This window comes from Lytechinus pictus, chromosome 12, assembly GCF_037042905.1.
Source record: "Lytechinus pictus isolate F3 Inbred chromosome 12, Lp3.0, whole genome shotgun sequence".
NCBI lineage: Eukaryota > Metazoa > Echinodermata > Echinoidea > Temnopleuroida > Toxopneustidae > Lytechinus > Lytechinus pictus.
This window is the reverse complement of record NC_087256.1, coordinates 9,434,612-9,458,413: the sequence shown is the minus strand read 5'-3', so window position 1 is coordinate 9,458,413 and position 23,802 is coordinate 9,434,612. Positions and strand designations below refer to the sequence as shown.

General features: G+C 35.4%; 4 protein-coding genes across 7 annotated transcripts in view; 2 read left to right on the top strand and 2 right to left on the bottom strand.

The window, feature by feature from the left end:
* LOC129273275 (aqualysin-1-like) overlaps positions 1 to 23,802 on the bottom strand; it is an 80,675-nt gene that overhangs the window by 12,478 nt on the left and 44,395 nt on the right. The gene's annotated exons all lie outside the window — the stretch shown is intronic.
* LOC129272905 (uncharacterized) lies at positions 80 to 12,767 on the top strand. 4 transcript variants are annotated; one of them, XM_064107701.1, is made up of 8 exons: positions 80 to 343; positions 1,304 to 1,454; positions 4,740 to 4,817; positions 6,044 to 6,328; positions 7,703 to 7,777; positions 9,022 to 9,095; positions 9,448 to 9,513; positions 10,005 to 12,767. In XM_064107701.1, exons 1-8 carry the CDS (start codon positions 339 to 341, stop codon positions 10,882 to 10,884), a joined length of 1,614 nt encoding a protein of 537 aa, XP_063963771.1. In that variant the 5' UTR covers positions 80 to 338; the 3' UTR covers positions 10,885 to 12,767. The 4 variants fall into 4 exon arrangements, with proteins under 4 accessions (XP_063963771.1, XP_063963772.1, XP_063963774.1 ...); XM_064107702.1 differs by having other exon boundaries at positions 149 to 343; positions 4,740 to 4,796; XM_064107704.1 differs by having other exon boundaries at positions 313 to 654; positions 4,740 to 4,796.
* Positions 13,842 to 18,617, top strand: LOC129273494 (glycoprotein 3-alpha-L-fucosyltransferase A-like). Its single transcript, XM_054910534.2, has 2 exons — positions 13,842 to 14,087; positions 15,430 to 18,617. The coding sequence occupies exon 2, from the start codon at positions 15,512 to 15,514 to the stop codon at positions 16,970 to 16,972; it is 1,461 nt and encodes a 486-aa protein (XP_054766509.2). The 5' UTR covers positions 13,842 to 14,087; positions 15,430 to 15,511; the 3' UTR covers positions 16,973 to 18,617.
* The window catches only part of LOC129272903 (aqualysin-1-like), a 16,076-nt gene continuing 9,616 nt past the window's right edge, over positions 17,343 to 23,802 (bottom strand). Inside the window, exons 5-9 of the mRNA XM_064107992.1 lie at positions 23,577 to 23,721; positions 22,637 to 22,821; positions 21,694 to 21,865; positions 19,730 to 20,435; positions 17,343 to 19,557 (exon numbers count right to left, since the gene is read on the bottom strand). Coding sequence (XP_063964062.1) covers positions 20,296 to 20,435; positions 21,694 to 21,865; positions 22,637 to 22,821; positions 23,577 to 23,721 — 642 coding nt within the window. The 3' untranslated portion in view covers positions 17,343 to 19,557; positions 19,730 to 20,295. The remainder of the gene's footprint in view (positions 19,558 to 19,729; positions 20,436 to 21,693; positions 21,866 to 22,636; positions 22,822 to 23,576; positions 23,722 to 23,802) is intronic.

Genomic DNA, 23,802 nt, shown 5'->3' with positions numbered 1-23,802 from the left:
TGATGTTGCAGTCATACTAACCCAACCCATTCTATACGATCAGGGGATCGATCAAAACTTTTACATTATTTCCAATGGCAATGAAATGGGTCGGTTTGAAGTAGGTTTCGTTGGTGTGAAGGCGGCAGTAGTTTGCGTGCGCTAGCGAGAGTCGAGGATGGACGGGCCGATGTCAGCGCCCTTGTACATGTTGTTGGTAGTAACACCATGAAAACCATCAGATCCTGTGTCAGATTGTACTGTCAACGGATATGACACTTGGTCGAATGTGAGATAATGTAACCGAAAGATCACCCTTGGATTTACATGGATATATAAACCCGATCGCATTCGTCACAATGAGGTAAGTGATTTCGGCATCTTAACGGAGTCAAACAAAATTGTGTTTAAAAGTCTTTGAAATATTGACACAACGTGCGGTATATCAACACTTCGTTATTATGTAGGACACCTTTATTTGTTGTCGACCTATTTCTGTATTGGGACATGCATAACAACGGCCAATTGCCAAGCCAGCTAGTGCTGTATTTCGAACCAGAAAAATGATACACCGGGAAAGGCTGTGTATACACCAAGCGTCCACTTCCGAGAGTTAGACAGTGATTTTCCATCAGCAAATTTGGACGGAAACAACTGAAAACGGAGAAAGGACAGGTGACGAAACGTTCCAACAAAAAATGTAAAATAAATGAGAAGATTGTGACTAAAATAACAGAATCTGGCGCTAAAATGAATGCCAAGAATTGAAACAAGAAGAACTAGACTGATAACGTCAAGAAAAATGAAAACTAGGATACCAAGAATTACATGAACGATTAGATTTACAGCAAGAATATTATAGATCATCAACAAACGCAAGTCAATTCAGCAACTTGAAAATATACCAGTTCCCTACGATTACTGTACAGCCATTACTCTATATCCATACGAATCGATGTGCATTGACTCATCTAAAGATGTCTTGTATTTCGCATCTGCTATAAAAATGTACTTCAGTTTGAAAAATCTAATGACATTTTTCAACCTTCATCAAAATATGTAACCTTGTTGTTGGTTTTTGAAGATGTTATCAATCAAAGGAGAATATTTTCGCTGTTCAAAATCTTTTCTGCAGTGTATACTTTTGACTCTGCTATTGCTCTAGTGTGTTTTTAACTTCATTTTTAAAGATTGTTTATTCTTACCAGATTTATATTTTGAATAAAATGTCTTATAGCCTTTTTCTTCTGCAACGTTTTTGTTACTAATTGTATTTATAATTATCCAAACATTTTTTTTTCGTTCGATATCTATTGATCCCTAGCCTTGTTCGAGATCTTTTAGACGACCTACTGCCATCCGGACTCATGGAGAACAACAGTCTTTTCAAGAAAACGACTGTCCCAGGAGCCCAGGCATGGCAGAAACCAGAGCCAGATATCAATCGAATGTCTGCATACTACAATCGCATCAAAGTGAGTCATGACATGGTTTTGATATTGGTCATTTTTTGTTGTCTCTGCGAGATGTCAATATTGACCACAATGATCCAAGATTTAAAGCGTGTAGGTGGAAGAATTAGCGTTGCTTTTTCTTCTTGAATACATTACCACAATCCATGGACTAATTAATCACAGCAAAGACTAGGACTTGTAGGCCTAACCTCTTTGTGTTACAGTCATACCAATGAAACCGACTCCAAACCGACCGATGGTCGTCATTAGTAATTGAATAATATCCTTTGTCGGTTTGGAGTTATCTTCGCTGGTGTGACAGGTTATACTATACGACGGTTTGTGGGAATGGATTTCCGAATCACGGTATTTGATTTTCCGCGTTATGTACATTGAATCTAGATTTACGATATTTCCTGATTTCCTGATTTATGGTTTTGCTAAAAAGAAAACATGTCTTAAGAACGATGATAACTATACTCAATTGGCGTCACGGGATGTAATAAAATAATTCCATACAAAGGGCTAGATTAAGTAATCTAGAAATGAGATGAACTAAATGAGAATGGAAACAAGATTAACAAAATGGGTTAAAGGAATGAAATAAAGTAAATGAAGTAGGCTTGTGAGTAGATTGGTTGAACGATTCTGATTGGTTTAGACTAAATCACCCGACAGTAGTTCTTGACAATGGATAGTTTTTTTTTTTTTTTTTTTTTTTTTTGGGGGGGGGGGGTTATTCGAGACTTGCGCGCTAGCATTCATCACTTCAAGTCGAAGCATGTTTATGATTTATTTGTAAAGTTTAAGAGCATAACATTAACTAACAGACAACTTGATACTTTCCAATATTTTCATTTGTGTTCCCCTTTAGTGTTTCAAATTTCATTGCGAGGTTTTGGGTTTTATTCCTTGGCCTATATTTTGTCTTAGAGTAGAATGCAAGCCACTTGGCTGTGAAAGTGTCTGTTTGAAGCTTATGAAATTGGCGATACCACAAGAACATTGTAATTCCGTTACCAAGAGATTGTGGACCTGTCTTGTATCCTGTAATATGCCTACTGTCATTGGCACTCTTCCATTTTAAGAAATTTTCCATTTTATTTTAATGTATACACCGTTAGTAACAGATTTGCAGACCACAATCGTAATGATTATGCGATGAATACATGTTAAACATGAATTACTGATAAATGAATCGCTCTGTTTAAGTTTATGCCATTCAACAACATTTGGCTATATTACGGACTGTAAGTGTAATCGTTTTGTTATGAACTTAGACATGCGAGTGGGTTTCCTTTTTCATGTGGAATTCATAGCTGAATGTCTTACCATAATTTCAGGACCTGTGTTTCTATTCGTGTAAAATTATGCCCCACATGAATGAGCATGTTAGATTATTTTCTAAACTCTTTCCATCTGATACCACTTTTACTTTTTTGTGACGTTAGAAATGATTAATGTACATAGACATTGCTGTATATCTGGTACCTGTTTTTCACTGGAATGTGCAAAGTTGTTTATCACGCACAAAATAAATGTAGCAAGCGGAAATTATAAACCGGAAGCGATTCCTCTATGCCTAGGCCTCACATAAAACTTGGCCTGAACCTAGCTAGTCTTATTATTCCCTATTTTATATACGTCTTTTGGTGGAATCAAGTAACAAAAATATTTTGTAAGCCTAAGTTCTCGAACGGGGATACAGCTGCAAATGGCTGCAGCGTAATGATACCAACAACTCCCTCAAAACAATTGGAAGACCAAATATGCTTATTTCACTTGAATAGTCGTAATTATCGGTTGAGTTGTTCCTCAGACGTATAGTCGTTATCTTAAAGGACAAGTCCACCCCGACAAAAAGTTGATTTGAATAAAAAGAAAAAAATCCAACAATCATAACACTGAAAATTTCATCAAAATCGGATGTAAAATAAGAAAGTTATGACATTTTAAAGTTTCGCTTAATTTCACACAACAGTTATATGCACATCCTGGCCAGTATGCAAATGAGGGGACTGATGACATCACGCACTCACTATTTCTTTTGTATTTTATTATCTGAAATATGAAATATTCTGATTTTCTCCCCCATGTCATTTGAAATCGAGCTTTATTCCTCCCTGAACTTGTGGAATTAACATTGTTATGTAGTTCAGTCAAGTTTTACATTATTGTCAATTCTGTATAAATTGATATATTGTACAATTCAAACAATAAAAAACAAAAGAAATAGTGAGTGATGGACATCATTGACTCTCGCATTTGCATATCACTGAGTTGTGCATATAACTGTTTTGAGAAAAATATGCGAAACTTTAAAATGTCATAACTTTCTTATTTTACATCCGATTTTGATGAAGCTTTCAGCGTTATGCTCGTTAGATTTTTCTCTATTCATTCAAATCAACATTTTTCTGGGGTGGACTTGACCTTTAAGCATGAAACCTCAATAAACATTTTTTTTTTCGAAATGGGTTGCTTATGCAAAAATCTTTGACTTGCTTTGTATTCTATGATTATTTGTATACTCAATGTGAGAAATGAATCAACACATTTCGTCGAATTTCAAGCAACAAGATTTTGAGACATACTTCGATATACGTGAAATAAAATGTTGTTGGAAATGTGAATTTTATCATTTTTTTCTTTGAAAGTTTTTCTTATGTAATTTTAGTAAAAAAAAATCAAGTTCCCTTCATGTGAGTTAGGGACAACATTAAGGTAAGATACATTGTCAAGGAATACTCTTTAACTACCATCGTTACATTCGAATGATTTCCCCCAAAATGAGATGATCGGGTCAAAATATTCATTATTTGTGTGCAATTCAATTATTTAAGCAAGTGGATAAATTCCAAAGCCTTGCAAAATACATTATAATCAACAGTGGCCATAATCGCTTTGTGACAATGTCTTAACAGTCCAACGTCAATTTCTTCAAGAGTAAAAAAAAAAGGAATTACCTTTTACATGTTTAAGCGTCAACATGGTCAAAGATTGAAAATATATTCCTCTTGGGTCGATATGTTTAAATCATTTAGATTCGAGTAACAGAAAAACAGGAATTCCCTTCTTTCCGGGGCTCCTACATATCTTACGCAAATAGTGCAGTGACTGAAACCAAATTGTAGGTAATTGATACATAAACTTGTGTGGAATTAAATAATCGAATAAATATATTTATTCTGGGTTGTATTATGAATTAGAATATTTAAGATATCTATGGGCATTGGCATTCTGCACATGTGAATAATTTTGATTATGAATACATTTCTTTTTTCGTTTTTGTTCTCGTATGATTAGGAATATTGCCGACAAGTCTTTACAATCAACCAGTCAAGTGGACATATTAACAAAGATGTAAGAATGATGTTTTGCGAGGTTGGTACACCAAATATTTCTAACCCCTACCTATATTTACCCCGTGCTTTACCTTTCTCTCTTTATCCCCCTCTTCTCTCTCGTGCAATATCTCTCTCCACTTCTTTATCATCTCTACTATACTCTCCCCCTCTCTCTCTCTCTATATATATATATATATTTCTCTTTCTTTTCATTCTCTCTCTCGTCTCTCGCTGACCCTAACAAACAACTTTAAACTCCCTTTAATTTTTTTTTTCAAAGCAATACATTTTTATCCAAAACACACTTACCTATCCTTGCCCAAGATACATTTTAATAATCTTTTAATTCATTCTATCAAAACAAAAACATATATCATATTTCATCTTTCAATAACAATATAAACATGCATCATAATTATAACACAGTCATAATGGTATCATTTCTTACAAATAACGTCGTGTTAAAGTCATCACTCATAATTAGGCTTAAAATCAAACAATAACATTAGAAAATAAATGCTTACACCCACTTCACACACACACACGCACACCCACCCTTCCACCCCATCCGCATGCACAAACACCCTACCTCTCTCACAAATACTCCCTCACACACATCCTCACACACCCAGACGAGTTCACAACCATCAAACCAAAAATATACCTTCCCACACCATGTACACACACACACACTAGCACCCACACCCACATCAGACTCAAATCCCAAATGCAAACAAGCTCATCCTCACGCACCCCCACTAAATAATGGTCTTATATACACCATCAACCCCTCCCCTTTCCCTCCTCCACTCTCTCCCCCTTTCTCCTCTATCTCTTCCCCTCTCTCTCTCTCTCTCCCTCTTTATCTTCCTCTCCTCCATCCGTCTCCAGTCTTTCGTCTTTATTCCTTTTCATCGGATTTATTGTTCAATAAAGATCATATTTAGGCTATGATAGACGCCATCCTAACATAAAAATCTTAATGGCGTCTACCATTACATGCCATTTTTTACAACACCTCCCCAACCCAAGCACTTGCAACCATAAACACAAACACACACACCCATGTGCCCCGCCTTTCACACCCGTTCCATAATTGAATCGATTAATAAGTCCCATAAATCTGTGCATTAATATTATCCTACTAACATTATTTAGATGCGTGTAGAATGTATTTTCATAAAAATGATTCATATATTATGCTTGGGATTCGAAAGCAGTATTAAGGCATTATTTTTGTGCACTTTGTCTTTCGCAATGTAGGGTGCATCAAGCCATAGGGAGAACGAACTTCGACAGAAGATTTTAACCGAAACAAAGATATCTCTGGAGCTGGCGAGGGAAGATGCTTTCCGAAAAGCTGCCGAGCGACGCGGGAAAGACCCCATCTTATGCCGTGTCAAGAAAACAATGGGAAACTTTTCCGATTTTCGGGGGTACGCAGTGAAGCTGGAGAACAGACTCCGAGAGGAAAGGAAGAGGACCGGGGTTTTGAGAAGGAAGTGGGAACGCGAGTTTCACAGAGCAAACAAGTTCGAACGTGAAAAGGTAATAATAATAATAATAGGTAGATGAGCATTAAAATGGGGGGTAATCTTTCTTTAAAGGCCAAGTCCACCCCAGAAAAATGTTGATTTGAATAAATAGAGAAAAATCAAACTAGAATAACGCTGAAAATTCCGTCAAAATCGGATGTAAAATAAGAAAGTTATGACATTTTAAAGTTTCGCTTATTTTTCACAAAACAGTGATATGCACAATTCAGTGACAATCAAATGAGATAGTCAATTATGTCCTTCACTCACTATTTATTTTGTTTTTTATTGTTTGAATTATGCAATATTTCATTTTTTACAGAATTGACAATATGGACCAACTTGACTGAACCACATAGTATTAAACAATGCTAATTCCACATGTTCAAGGGGGATTTAATCGTTGTTTCACTTGACAATGAGGAGAAAATTAGAATAAGCCATATTTCATATAATGAAATACAAAAGAAATAGTGAGTGGATGAAGTCATCATTCTTCTAATTTGCATACTGACTTGGATGTGCATATAATTGTTTTTTTTAATTAAGCAAAACTTTAAAATGTCATAACTTTCTTATTTTACCTCCGATTTTGATGAAATTTTCAGTTTTATGCTTGTTGGATTTTCTCTTTTTATTCAAATCAATTTTGTGTTGGGAAGGACTTGTCCTTTAAATACTAGTATTATTTTCTCATCCCTTGGATGTATAATCACTTCACAATCTTTTTTATTAATCAACGATTCATTGCATTTTTATACTTTGTACTTCATATTTATGTGGTACCACATTTATGACGTGTTAATGAATTTCATTTCATTTCTTCATCATGTTTATGTCACACGCTAAACTCGCTATATCTTTCCTACTGTTCTTCAGAAAGTCCGTGACCATAAACTACGAAAATATACGATTTTTTCAATAAATTTAAAATATTAAGATATATATATTGTGAAAGAAATGGATGAAGAGAACAATGTTAGGCAAAGGGCAGATAGCTCTGGGGAACCTTGATTTAAGCTACGCCTACCATTGTTCTCTTCATTCATTTCTTTCACAATATTTGAAATAAAAAGAGTTGCCAAAGCTGTTGTACATGTATTATTTCACACACACACATATATATATATATATATATATATATATATATATATATGCAAGAAAATTTAACAATCGAAATAGCAATTAAGGATAAACATAGTCTCGAAGGAAAACATTTACAGATCAACTTGATACAGAAATTAACAAAGAAAAATATACAGACAACTTTCAAACACGAAAAAATAACAAATATGCCTATGCAGTAATTTATGTTGAATGTGAAGTGTATTTGAGTCTACCTGAATGATAATAAGGATGTTGTTGTTTTTCCAATTTCATTTAACAGCGAGAAGTTGAGAAGAAGATCAAACGGATGTCAGATATGCTTGTCAGGATGAGGGAAATGCTTGTCACCCTGGAGGTAAAAATCATTCCCTATTTAATATTTCTTTTCAATTTGTGTGACAATGTAATTTCCTTTGTCCGATTAAAGTAGCACTACAAAGACGGAATTACTTATATTTGTTATTCGCGAAAGGAATTACTACTCTTTCGTAAGCTTATATAGTATGATTTTTTATTGTATTTCCGTATTTCAATGTATGTTTTTTGTTTTATCCCCCTATACACTGTTAAAAAACCATGATTTTACAGAAAACAAAAAAAAGATTTTGCAGAAAGCAATAACAGAATCATTCTGTAAATTCATAAGACAGGAATTTTCTGCAATTTAACAGAACAGGTCTGTTTAAAAAGGGGAAAAGGGTGTTTTATTTAAGGAAATTTGTAATGTTACATACACCAACTGGTAAGATTACAGGTGTTCTCGAGACTCTGCTGCAGGAACTTATTTTATTTTAAGGATAAATTTTCTAGTGTATATTATAATTGTCACTAATACTACTTTATGATGACGGTAATTGTATTATTTTAATCATTACCATTATAATCATTGTTATCATATCATTTTAAAAATATTATTATCATTGTTATCATCGTCGTCATTGTCTTCAATATCAATCATCACTGGTGTTCATTAGAGTGTCGTACTAGTTGAAATAATAAGGATTTTTATTTCGCAACACTACGCAGACGCTTTCTGGAATGTACATAATCTATTGTCAATATCCCTTCATGACAAAGCAGTCTTTGTCGGAATTTGGTGAATCAAGACAGCAGTTTCTTCATTGACTCTGGACTAACGATATATTTGCAATTTTTCGTCAGCTTCGAATTTTACGACGATCCAATTTTCGACAAAGACCTCTCAGCTGTTTATTGTGATTTGACGGGTAGTTTTAAAGCATTTAATATGTTCTAGAATCATTTCTCTTGGTAACTGCGAAAACTCTCTAATAACAACAGTGGTGGGTAGTAACACATGTAGTTCTTTAGTTCAATGGAATGTAGGGGTAAGAATGAACCATCACATCATGATGCAAAAGAATGGAATTATCAGATTGTAGTTGGTTCAGGGAATTGCCTCACAAAATGACTTGGTATGGTTTCCTTCATACATACTTCCTCAATGACATGCACTGATACTCGTAAAGAGCTCTGCAAAAATAAAAACTTTTTCCGAATTTTCAACAGAATCGTTTTAGTTAAAGTCTCCGATATTAACGTAACTTAATCGTTATTTTCTTGTCCTGATTTCCCCTGAAGGAAGAGAATTCTAAATACAAGACCGATCTTGAAGAAGCTCTTCTGAAAGTACAAGAAAAGGAAGAAGACAACGAGTGAGTATTATGGATCATGTCATACAATTCTTTGCGACTTCCAAACTCCGGCAGACCATCGAATGATCGTAACACTTTTATTCATTTTAAAATCAATAATGATATAGATGCTCGATGAGCGTTCTGCTTCTTTTTGGCAGATGATAGAATTTTAAAAATGTGTAGGATTGCATGTATGTATTGTTTTTTTTTAATTCGCTTGTTTTTAATAGGTATAATTTCTTCGACAAGGCAATCCTAAGAAAATGAACCCCCGATTCTATTTTAGTGATGCTTCATTGTCCTATCCTTAAAAATAGTTTCAATATAAATTATGTAGTCACATTATACTGTTATATCTACTTCACAATAGGTTCCTAGAGGTTTCCTGGCATGAAGCCACTAAAGCAAAGGAAAAATTGGAACGAGAACTCATCAGGTATGAAATAATTATTATTATTAGTAGTAGTAGTAGTAGTAATAGTAGCAGAAGAAGAAAAAAGAAGAAGAAGTAGTAGTAGTAGTAGTAGTAGTAGTAGTAGTAGTAGTAGTAGTAGTAGTAGTAGTAGTAGTGTGTATTTATTGCATGGTTTATTTGTATTATGTCGGAAAATAAATATATGAAATTAAATGAAAATGAGGCTTTCCAAACTAACGGTCAGTGTGTGTTCTAAGTGATTCCCAATTAGGAAGAAGTCAACAGATATTATTTTTCCTGTGGCAACCTTTGCCAAAACTTAAACGAATAGTTATTCGAATTAATTGTATAAAATCAATCAATCGGTCAAACAAACAGAAACACTTAATTGCATATAAATTTGAAATGAGCTTCATTAAGTATTCAGTTGAATTTATTTTTTATTAAATTCCGTGTGTGCTTTTCAGTCCTGCTTCATTGAAACATGCACTTATTAATATTTCTTATTTCAGACTTTTGAAAGACACAGCGGACTGTCAGTTCAAAGACCTAAATGAAATTCATTTCGCATTACTCAGAAAGACTACACCCCTAGCGAAAGTGAATATTGCCGAGAAATACGAACCTATCGTTGACAAGACCAATTCTGTCATCACTCTTGGCGGAGGGGCCTTCGGGAGAGTTTTCGCTTACCGGCAGAAGCGTGGACGACAAGGAAAGACCGTGGCGATGAAGATATTGCACGCGACCGCTGACGACTACGAAGTACGTCGGCAGGAGATCATCCTCGAAGCGCGCCTCATCAGACTCTTCGCCGGCACCGGCGTATTTCCGCGCATGTACGGGGTCGGTAGTCTCGGGAATAATACTGCCATTGCAATGGAGTTTCTAGGTGATGATAGCACGTATAAGGTGAGGACTCTGAATACATGGACGCAAGAGGAACACGTCAGCATCCACCACGCAAAGACAGTGATGCTTGATATCCTTTCTGCCTTGAAGGCCTTACACTCGATGGACATCTTGCACAATGACATCAAGGGTGATAATGTAATCGTCAAACAATCCGACCACGACTTATTCAGTGGGTACCTTATCGATCTGGGTAATGCATCGACGACGCTCCTGTCCGCGATCTACGACTTTGGGCAGACCGAGAGAGATTATTATGAAGAGGATCCGTTGTCGATCCACTACGCACCAGAATTGATATTTGACAACGCAGCGACGACCCGAGCGAGTGATGTGTATCAGATTGGACAACTCATTTACATTATGGGATATGACTTAGGAAACGATGATCTTAAAGATATAGGAGAGAAATGCCTGTATAGGGAACCTTTATCGCGTATAAAGCTCTTGGACCTTATCGAACTGATATCTCAGTTATGACCCTAAAGGGAACTGATCTCCGATAATCTCTTCCTTTATCATTGAGAATAATATTAAAACATGAATGTATACCTTTCAAAAAGCAGTAGGAAATTATACTCAATGCTCAGTTAAAAAAATGTTCAAGTTGAAGGGTTAAAGTAAATATTGGTCATTGGATATGGGGTAAATATGACAGGGTATAGGACATGTGGTATATGATTTCTGGATAGTATGTAGTGCGCCACAATGGATTATAGGATGTGGTATAGGATATGGGGTACAGGATACGGTACCGGATATGAGGCAAAGGTTTTAGTACAGGATAATGGGGTATAGTATGTGGGGTTAGAATGATCGGATGGGGTAAAGGATATGCCAAAGGAAATGGGATGGAATGTGTGATTTTGGACTTGAGGCATTTAAAATATGGGGCAGGGTATGACATTGGTTTAGGATATAATATGGGGTGTATGAAAAAAGGGTGGCACTTTGAAATACAAAGGCTGAGATGTGGGAAAATCCGAGGAATTATAACGCTTTTCACTCTTAAATTTCTGCGACTCTTTGACCCTTTTGAGGGGTGATGCACCCCTTTCTACACTTTTATTTTCCAGAGTTCAGTCTCTAGGATAGATTTTCATATTATCATTATTATTATTATTATTAATTTACCTTTTTATTTGACCTCAGTTTAATTTTATCTAAACGATATAGAATTAAGACATGGGTTCTACGAACAAGGGAGAAACAAAATAATTTCGTGGACTGATATCATCGACCACTGCTTTCATTATGAAATTGTATATCATGGAAATGTAGCTATTCGATCTTAGTTGTAGAAATAAAAGATTTAAATTTATGTACGTAAGAAGAGATATTTTATATTCACTACAAATTCATATATAATACACTCTAAAACAAACTATTCAAACTGAATATGATCCAAATCTACTTGGGCTTGTATATTATTATCAAGTTTTTCAGATTCTGCTCAAATATTCAATATTCAGGCACTAGATTTTAGATTTTGTTCTGAAATTGATCTTTTTTTTAAGACAAAAGGAGTTGAATGTGATATGGAAACCATAGGTTGGTAGTATTAAGTTTGTTTAGTATGTTTCGAGAGGGTTTTATCAGACCATTTATACACTGCCTTAATTTCTCTTTTCAGTTTTGCGATTAGTTATTAAAGAGAAATGGGCCTGATTTAAAGCCCAATCTTATACAACGTATTTGATTTATTCACAATAGAGAGCTGCTGCCATACGTTATTCATCTTGAATATTATATCTACTAGTATTATTCTTGTATTATAATCACTTATCAATATTTTTTAAATCGTGCATATTATACCATCTTATAGGAATATGCTGATAATAATAATCACTGAAGTTGAAGCGTTGAGCCGTTATGATTTTTGTTTTATAACGATTAATTGCTATATACTGCTGCTTTTCTTGTAAAATCGTCACAAACTATGAACGAATATCGCAATTACACAGTGATACTAGTATCATTTATTGTAATACATCAAAAGATATTGCACAAACCTGAAAGTGAAGCGACAGCACGGGATAAATTGATCTAAAGACGAAGGTATATTGCAAATTGTTTTGAGCAGATATGAACTAAAATAGACATCTAGCCTATATCAATGTTGTGGTTGTCGAAATGTGAATTGCCCGAGTATATTAAGTGTATTTTGTCGTATTTTGATTGTCTTATTGTGTTTTGATACATAAAATATATACGTTCACCTAGAATCTCTACATATTGTAAAATACCATGGATCAGATATTGTGAAAATCTTTTGATGTTTTGAAATGAAACAATACTGTGTACATAAGATGCTATTATGTTCAATAAAGGATCCCCTGTAAAAGGGTTAAAAGAAAATAAAAGAGTGAGTAGGTTAACAATCCAATTTCAATTTATTTCTTGCATGAGAGCTAGAGATGACCCTGGGGCCGTTTCATGAAGCTGATTGGAAGTTATACGCGTGATCTTACTTACGACTGGTGACCCTTTCCTGTACCAAACATGGGCGGAAATCCCAGGGGGATACAGGGGACGCGTCCCCCTAGCCAAAATATTAGGGGACACAATATCAAATGTCCCCTACTATTTTTGGTCTTTTATGATGGAAAGAAATACATCATTCAAAATCGAATGAAACATGTATTTTGGACGAGATGACCTTACTTTTTGGGTGGTAACCTTTTTTTTTTTTTTTTTTTTTTGCTTGTCAAATTTTTCAGCCCCAGGTCCCCTACCTTTGTTGGAGAGAGATTTCCGCCCTTGGTACCGAATAAGATTCAAATAAAGTATAACTAGGGAGTTCGAGGTAGAATAAGATTGACCAGGGTTGCATAGCATACACAGATACAATCGACTGTATCCATATGGAGATAAGTTTCATATTTACAATTCATTGTATTTTACCTTTATCTCATTTATGAAAATGGAAGGAAAGAATGTGGTGTACTGTCAGAGGAGGGGGGGGGGCGAAGAGTCCCGGTGGCGAGCAAGAGACACAATACTGTTTATTCAACCCTTCAAAATAGTAAGCCTATGAGAATATATTTCTACAGAAATCGAGTTTCTTACAGCCATTGACGTGACTCAACATTTACGTAATATATGCATGAAAAATGTCTAGCCCAATCGGATACCATTTATCAAACAGTATAATAGTCAGATAGTAGAATGATCCTGCCCCAGCCCCCCCCCCCCCCAGGTTAGCATTTTAGAGCACTTAGTTTTTTATGGTTGTAATGTCTTTCTTTTCATTTTTAGTGAAAAAAAAATCGATCTATTCCCACACCCCTACTTCCAGGGCCTACTTCCTTTTTCTTCCTTTTCTACATGTTCTTCTACGCCTTCATACATATCTTCTTCTTGTATGTGTTTTTTTTTATCGCCATAACTTATTTGACTGTTGTATTTATTACCACTGACATTTTTTTTCTTCATATATTTTAGTAATCAAACCCACATTCCTCATCTATCTTCGTTCCAATTTGCCATCATTTTTGTCAAATCATAAGATTTTTTTTCTTTCCTTGATATGGTGTCTTCAAATCGGCTTATACGCTATACTCTACCATCGATCACAGAATAATCTCCAGTTTGACATGTAACGACCACCATTAGCTTGGGAACTTACGAAATCAGATAACCAAGAAGAAGTTCATCATTCAAATTCATCAGCCCTTCATTGAGTGAGTATGATTCATGTTTTGCGTTGAATTTGTTTGGTCTATTAGGCTACCAACCACGTACTTTTTTCTGCAGTGTTTTGTTGAAAGGGTACCAACCACAGCCAATAGGTCTAAAGAGATTCTCAAAGAGGAGAATTGATACCTCTAAAACAGAGTGGTGAAGCTCCCATCAGGATGCAAAACTTGGAACTACTTTTTTATTTTTCATTAAACATTAATATAGGTCTTTACTCAAAACGTAAATAGATCTGAGTAATACACTCTAAAAACGACATTAGAAATATGTATTCGGAAATGAGAGCAAGGACGTATTCTTACCCTCGTTTTTTGTACACGTAAAAGTTTTTCCTGTAACATGCCGAATCAAGAGAGGAATAAGACCATAGTTAAATGTTATCATCGTCATTATCATTGATTATTATTATCATAATCTTAGATTGACTTTTTATAAAAACATGGAAATAACGTACATTCAAGTAAAAATGTGTACTGTACATGTATATGTTGTGTATTAAGCAGAAAACACGTAAATATATCGAGAGTATACAATGGTCAACTCAGAAACATCATTCGAGTTAGCACAGCTAGCACGGCTTTATTGATCTTACTCCGTCTTAACTTCACAGAGGTCTTCATTGCGAAAGGATAACGATCGATATAATTCTTTTCATCATCGAACCTAGTCCAAAGAATCAATATTACCTCGAATGCTTTATGTCTGGGTTTATAATGCAGTTTGTGAACTTACGTGCATTTATCAACCTACCAAGTTCACTGTGAAGCCATTCCTGCCGTAGTTTCATGTTCAATCTTTAAAAATGTTAAGTGGGTCAACAATGATTTACACATCGCTGAATTTTTATACATGTATAAGCCTAATTACGCCTTCCATGATAACCACCACTAGCTCACTCGTAACTTAATGTACATGTATGTCTTTAATTCATTTTTATGATAATTGTATACGATGAATGACTGAATGTACTTTGAGTACATGTACAAACACTAAAGGGACTTTTTTATCACATTATCTGGCGTTAGGAAATTATACGCCATAATTCAATTCAATTCAATTGTTGTTCAATAGCGAGATAAATGGAGCCCTGTCTATAAAAAAAGTTGTAATCTAAGATGCATTTATAAACAAATTACGCAATTAGTGGTACATAAGTGGGGGAAATTCAGAACAGGTTTCTTCCCCGATCTCTAATCAAGAATTTAGTGGCTTTAAGGTAATTGGAAATTAGGAAATATTGGGGGACATCTGAATCAATGTAATGGTATTGACCTATCATTATTATTTTTAATTTAATATAACATGTATCATTTGTTCCGTTTGCAGACAATATACACGATATCATAAGCACTCGAAGCCTTCTCTTCTTGAACAAGCCACGTGAAGACGAATCGCTCGACCATTCAACATGCTGAAGTTAATATCCCTGCGGACAGTACTGAAGATATTCGGAGTTGTCATGTTTGTCATCGCTCTTCATCTAACTATTGAAGCTTACTCTCAAAGAAAAACGCATGCCGATTTCCAATACAACCAAAATAGTTTGACTGCCAATGAACAAGAGAGAGATGCAGGTGATACGGAGAAAGTTCAGACTTCCCACGACAGGCATGATTATTATGAATATATTCCAATATTGAAGAACCTCAAGCTCAGTTCCGATGCCCTCAAATTTGAGAGAACGAATCGTGAGATTAAGGGGGAACTGAACGATGGTAGGCACAGTAAATGGCTGGCAAATGCTTTGATAAGCATGAAGCACAATGTAACTTTCCAGGAAAACAGACTCTTGTACAAGATACACAACTCAGTAAGCCAGAGGCAGAACCACAAAAGCCCGAACACATGCGTCATCAAAGTTCTCCAATTATGTAGGAAGATGTGTAAACGAATGATCAAAGAAGAGAACAAAAGATGGACGAAATTTTACTGCAAATTTTCAAACTGCCACTTTGAAACCAAGGTTGGTGACACACTCGAAGACATTCAAGAGAGCGATGTCGTATTTCTCATTCCAGAAAAACGGGATTGGAAGTCGGTTATTGAATCTCGGCCAAAGGGACAACTCTGGGTTTTCCACTCAAAAGAAGCACCTATTCATACCCCGGAACAGTACCCACCTCCAGAATTCGGGAATCCATATAATATTTCAATTAGCTACCTGTCGAGTGTAGATATTGCTCCGGCGTATTACTACGTGGATTCCCACAACTCAGAAAAAAGTCCTATGGTTCTTCGAAAGAAGAAACTAATGTATTGGGCGTCATCTAACTGCAATCACACCAGCTGGGGAAGGACAAGATTTGTACACGAGTTGGAGAAGTACTTGGACATTGATACATTTGGTCTTTGCGGACGCTTGCAGTGCCTTCGCTACACGAATGGCTGTTATTCCATCCAATCGGAGTACAAATTCAACCTCGCCTTGGAGAATAGCCAATGTCCAGAGTACATCACGGAAAAGTTCTGGTACAATGCACTTCTCACAGGTTCTGTTCCAATAGTCTACGGACCTCCGAAGAAAGATTACGAACGTCTTGCGCCGCCTCATTCTTTCATCCACTTTGACGACTTCAAGACGGTCCAGGAGTTTGTAGATTACATCAATCTCCTGGATCGCAACGATGAACTGTACCTTGAATACTTTGCATGGCGGAGAGTCGGTCGAGTGGAGAAATCTTCTACGATGCTGACAACTCGTATCCAGACTGGGGATAGGTTGTGTTACATTATCATGACGTTGCTCAAGAAGTCTTTGAGACCTGGCGAGTATACATGGCAGGATGAACATCCAAACTTCCATGACTGGTGGACTGGACTGTGTCAGGAGGAAACCCAGAAGAAACGAATTATGGACATTGATACCTAAACATGGATAGGTTTCTTGCTCCTCAGCCTTATCTTTATTTGATGTAAGATTGAATTAATGTTTCAAGTCAAACTCAGCTCGGCAGTTTGAAAAAAAATATTGAAAAAAAAATTTGGGTTAGACATAAATGGTTTCGTTCCTTCTACATGTTCAGGGCAGTGTTTCATGAAAATCCAGTAAGAACTAATTTATCTCTCTTAAGTAAGGGTTTTGATATACACTATCCTGATGTGCGTTGAGTAGGGAAATGATGCAAGGCGTTCTCTCTCACACACACCTACATCCACCCCCACCCATTCTCTCCCTCACACACACACCCACACATCTCCGTCTCTCTTTCTCTCATAATTCTTCATTTTTAACCGAATCATTCTGATTCGTGCTTCGAGATTCGAAATTTTATTGAAATCAGTATCTGACTTCGACCGATCATGGCGAACTGATGCAGTGAAACTCAATTCTTCAACTATCATAGAATGATTTTTGGGGTTTGTGGTGTTTAATATATTTTTAACACATCAGTTGTTTCCAAAATCATGATAGCTAAGTTTCGATATTCACATTTCGACAAACATAATGACTTGAAATATAATATGGTATCTAAACATAAAATTATATACTGTATATATGCACGTTGTTATGTTGTTGTTGGGGGGATTCTAAATAAATTTAGCTAACTGGAATCATTACTCACTACTCTTACCTAGGCAGGAAAGATGTACCTTGGAAAATAAATGTCTTGGTTTTACTTTTTTAAAGTATAATATTACAGTATTCATCATAATTTTAGTAATCAATAAGTATTCAATAAAATCTCCGAAATATTGATAACCATTTATTTTGTTAATTTGTTTGAATAAGTGATATATCTTACGTCAAAAAACCTAATCGCAGAGGAGGAAAATTCTTAGGAAGGTAAAATAAAAAAAGGACCTGTATTCCACCGACATTGTTTTGCTCTGTGAATTGTACAACTGCAATACCCCCAAAACTGAGCCAATGAAAAAATATTACCTAAAACCAATACAAAGTAGATATAAGATTACAATAACAATTCCTATAAACAACCAATTTGTGTTATATTATTGTTATTTCCTTTTGCATCCGCTTGTGTGAGTTTATATAAAAGACGCACTGAAATTTGATATAATGATACAATGTTCTCAATTAAATATCAAACTACTTCGTAATTACTTAAGGCCTACAGGTGTATTTTTGTATCAATCTTCATTTCATTCATTCAGTAAAATGAACAATATGATTTTCGGTAGGATAACCATTATACAGTACCTAACATATTGAAATATAAAATATGTCCATACCATACACTGGGTCTGAAAATTGATTCTTAACCTTACATCTTAAAATTGTTCAGGCTCATAGGTTTAAGAATCGTGCATTTCAAGTTTTTCACAATAAACATTTGTAGTATTTTCTTTTTATTTTGAATTATTCTAATAAATTTGTGGAAATATACCAAAGCTATATAAGTCATTTATAATGTAAATCAGAGTGAAAATGGTGAAAAAGAACGATTTTCTTAAGACTTTATTATGACCAATGGACAGGTGTTGATGTATCAATATTGAGATCAGACCAACTCTCTTAATAAAATATATTGCGAAAGCAAGTTCCGCCCCCTTGACGTCATCAACTAATGTGCCCTTCTTCTGAACTCGAGTTTACCACAAATTCTGCTTTTAAAGGTCAAGTCCACCTCAGAAAAATGTTGATTTGAATCAATAGAGAAAAATCGGGCAAGCATAATGCTGAAAATTTCATCAAAATCGGATGTAAAATAAGAAAGTTATGACATTTTAAGGTTTCGCTTATTTTTCACAAAATAGCTATATGCACAATTTAGTCACATGCAAATGAGAGAATCGATGATGTTCCTCACTCATTATTTCTTTTGTTTTTTGTTTGAATTATACAATATTTCAATTTTGACAGATTTGACAATAAAGACCAACTTGACTGAAATATAAAATGTTAAACAATGGTAATTCCACATGTTCCGGGCGAAATAAAACTTTGTTTCACAGGACAATTAGGAGAAAATTAGAATATGTCATATAATAAAATACAAAATAATAGGGAGTGAGTGATGTCATTAGTTCCCTCATTTGCATACTGACCAGGATGTGAATATAACTATTTTGTGAAATTAAGCGAAATAAAAAAATGTCATAACTTTCTTATTTTACATCCGATTTTGATGAAATTTTCTGTGTTGTGCTTGTTGGATTTTTCTCTTTTTATTCAAATCCACTTTTTGTTGGGGTGGACTTTAAGTTATGGTTATACTATGGATAACCAAAATGTGACACAAATCTCTAACAGTGCAAAGTTCCTTTTACCAGGTAATCTAATAAACTAATTTAATTGATATACAAATTATTCATAACTGTCAGGAAGTTCCAATTGTATTTTCCATCATTAAGGCATGACGAAATAGCAAAGTAAACTTGTGAAACAAACAATGTGAACAAATATTGTGTCATTTTCGGCTGACCATAGTGTTAGCACAGAGTTAGACCAATGGACTAAGATAAGCCATAATTCAGAATACGGGCCATAGAGTTCTGGTGGGTGTTTCATAAAGCTGTTCGTAAGTTAAGAGCGACTTTAAGAACGACTGGTGATCCTTTCTTACGCGCAAAACCATCGCTAATGAATACCATTCGCCATAAGAAAGGATCACCAATCGTTCTTAAAGTCGCTCTTAACTTACGAACAGCTTTATGAAACACCCACCTGGTGATCGTTTTGGCGGGAAACAATGACTTTGATTCTTCCTCAAATTCGCTTGCTCAAATAATAATAATGCATCATGATTGCCACTCCTACCTTACATAATTATGATGTTTTCCGTGGTTTATCACATGGAAATACATGTGTTAGTGATTTAAAAAATTATAAGAAAAGGCGGTCAAAATTATTTTGTATTCAAAATTCAGTGCGGAGTACTTTATTATATAGAATAACACTTATTTTGATTAAAAAAAAACCAGAGTACTGAAATGATCAGATTTCCTGCATTCTTGTTTCCCTTTAGGAAATGAAATCAATTCAAAATATAACATAATAGATTTATATGAACTACTTGGAAATATATTAATCATGAGATAATTGAGAGTAAAAGAAGTTATGGTCACCTAAGTAAAATCAATATTATTTTTAATGTAGATTTATTCAATGAAAGGGAGTTGAAGTAAGCATTAAACTTGATAAGACTGTCAGTATAAGTGATTCCTTTCGAAATGCTGCTCAATATAGTTTATTTAAATGTGTGCAATTGATAACCGCAGGCGCAGATCCATTCACGGTATGTAAAGCAGAAGATTTGGTGACCCTGATTGGGGGTCACCAACTACATCAGTTGTTGCATCATCCAAGATCTTGCTCTTAAGAGCACTTGGAGTCAGGTTGTCGTCGTTTCCAAGTGCTATGGCTGCCGCTCCTAATTAATGACAAAAACGTAAAGTAATCAGGGACCCTTAATTGGGAAGAACAGATGTAGAGCCGATATGAAACGGATTATCCCTGCGATATGAATAATATATCTTCTATATTTTGTATTACGTTCATCGTTAGGGTTAGGCACTATCATGACTATTGTAACATAATTATAAGCATTTATATTTTGATCATATAATGTACATTTTATTTATATTTATGCATTTTAATGGTGGATAAAACCATACCAAACTATCAGTTGATTCAATCCATAAAGAGTAAGATATCAATTAAATAGTAAACACCAAGCTTTGCAATCTAGGTTTAAATTACAAGTTCAATATCTTTTATTTGACTCTGAATCACATGGCGTTAGAGAATACGAATACTTCCATGACTTGTATATTATTTCATTTTTCATTTCTATGATAATACTAACGAACTGGAGACATTGATCAGGGCTCGCAACCTGTATATTTTTATTTTTGAAAGAATATGGGCTGACAGTTTGGGCTCAGTTACAACTCCCCCCCCCCCGGTCGCCACACAGGAACATTTCCGAGACACCATGGACACAAGAAAGAGAACGTTCCCATTAAATGAAAGGGAGCATAGTGATCGAATATAAATTCGTCGTTTTTTAAGTAAACTTCGCACTTTAAATTGTTATGAACACCAAGGAGAGGAGAAGGAGGAGGGAATGTCTGTGACGTAACCCAGCAGGAAAATTTTGCAAGTAATTTTAAATGTGAATTTTAGAACACGTATTGAAGCCTTATTTTATCAATGACATTTGTCATGCTTTATTAATCCAAGGTAGTTGACGAAAAAAGGGGCTGCAGCCCCTCCGGTCTACCCAGTTCCGTGTCCCTGGTGATACAAACTTGAAACTTGATCTGACGCTTTTTTCCCTCTTTACGTTTTTATTCTTATTTGTATTGTTTGTATACTTTGATGATTGCTGATATATATATGCGATCAGGGGAAAGGACATGTCAGACGTTTATCCGACAAGTACCTTTTTATCCGACAATTACCATAGTAACAGTGCCTCCCAGTGGTCACTCAAAATCTAGGAAAGATGTCAGATATGACAACTTGTCGGCCAAAAATGTTGATGAAATGCTCCCCACATTCCAAAGATAATGATATTTTCTATATTCCTAGTTTTTTTTTTTACAAATAAAAACCCACCATAATTTCTGGTTTTAAAGCTGATCATTAAAGCACACAAGAGGGAAACAGAAATAGTATATACTCACCAGCTACATGTGGACATGACATGGATGTTCCGCTTATTGTGTTGGTAGCCGTAGGTTCCGTGTACCAGGTACTGGTAATGTCAACACCGGGGGCAAAGATATCAAGACAAGTGCCGTAGTTGGAGAAGTAAGCCCGTATATCTGATCTATCTGTAGCACCAACAGTGACAGCCTGTGTTGATAATGAATCCAATAACGTGATATGATAATGATGATCAGGATAGTGATGTTTAATAATAACATAAAATACGTATGATACCAACAGTGTCAAATGAGTCAAATATATATATTAAGGGGGTAGAACATACTGACATTACTGGAAAATGGTGAGATATCATATAGATGATTTTCTGAATATTTTGTCAGCTTGAAAATTATAATTTCTTTGTAAAGAAAAAAAAGAACAATTGCCACCCCCCCCCCAAAAAAAAAAAAAAATACCAGAAAGAAAAAATCTTATTTTGCGGTATAATTTGACATATCTAAAAGGATAGAGTGTTTCACCATATTCTCTTTACTATCCCCCACCCCCTTTATTTATCTCGTGGGGGAACTAATTTCTTGGTTTTCTTTTCTCTGTTTGTGTTAACGAAATTTATTTTACCACAGTCTCACATCATCCCAAATCTCTACCATGCCGTTTTAAACCGCAATACCAATACCTTTTCTACATATTCCACTAACAGCGTGTAGTTTTACTCCGACTTGGAACCATGTCTGAATATGGTGACGTCATGGGGTAACCTTCTTTAGATGTATACAAGCACATTAACACCCCATCCTCCCTGCTCCCAGGGGTCTGCACTTTGACCAAATGAATTAGAGTTTAATTGAACTATATTAATATTGTGTTTTCACCGATAACACTGCTTTGTATCCTCTGGAAAAGCGCTATATCAATCCAATCATCATTATCATTATTATTATCATTATTGTTACTTACTTCTTGGACTCGGGCTGGCGAATTATTGCAAGCATCGTGGTCATCGTTTCCCGCCGAAACGGTCACTAATACTCCACTTTTAATGAGCGAAGACACCGCCCCATCCAGCAACGGAGATACACCACCTCCAAGCGACATGGATGCTACTGCTGGTTTCTTTGCGTTCTTTTGTACCCAATCAAGACCTTTGTCGCGAGAAACCAATAGACATTACAATAAACAAATAAATCAGGCTTTGAGAAAGTATAGTGGAATTATTTATCCGAGGTTGGTCTGGCAATTACTATTTTTCCCGATTGGCGAAGCCCCGAGGGAAATATAGTAGTTTTGCCAGTCCAATCGAGGTGTGACGTCACCTTCATCATAGTTGAAATATATTTGGTCACATGATGAACCAATCACTATACAGGATTCAATCTATGTAGGATATAATATCAATTATCGCAACACATGATCTCAACGCCCCTCCATCACCCCTCCTTCCGCCCCAACTCTTTTAAATATAGGGTTGATATGCTCATGATAGTGATTTGTAACACATACGGATTCTTCTACGACCCGGATGATCACGCTTTCCTCAGATTTGCTTCGGAAAAGATAGTTGCATCGAGTTCACCTCGGAAGTGATAATCTACTCATCAACTTCACCATCGGTGATGATCTGCTTCATACTCATCAAAAATATAAATGTTCTAAGCTTAATGCGATGGGAAAATTCAAACATGACTGAAGTAATAGTTGCACCCTGAAAAGCCTTTTCTCTTATTATTTCACCAATCTATTCAGTTTGATCAAACCTCTATTTAAAAAGGTAAATCCGGTTCCATGATACTAAGAGAATAAATCCTTCTTTAATTGCTTAGGTTTACACATGGATAGAGTATGAACCAAAGCTTTCAAAACAGGCAAAAACAAGGAAGGAAAGAATGAACGTACATACCATTCATGATCTGTGTGGTCAGTCCGCTACCCAGACAGTTGAGAACTCGAACCCCAACCAATTCGGCTTTTCTAGCAATCCCATAGACATTAGACCCGATGGTTCCTGCGCAGTGAGTTCCATGTCCATTACAATCCACCCCTTCCTGGTTTAAAAGGGATATTATCATTTGAAAAGTTGTATAAGTCCGTAAGTTATCATAAGGCAAGTTATTCGGGAAGATTTG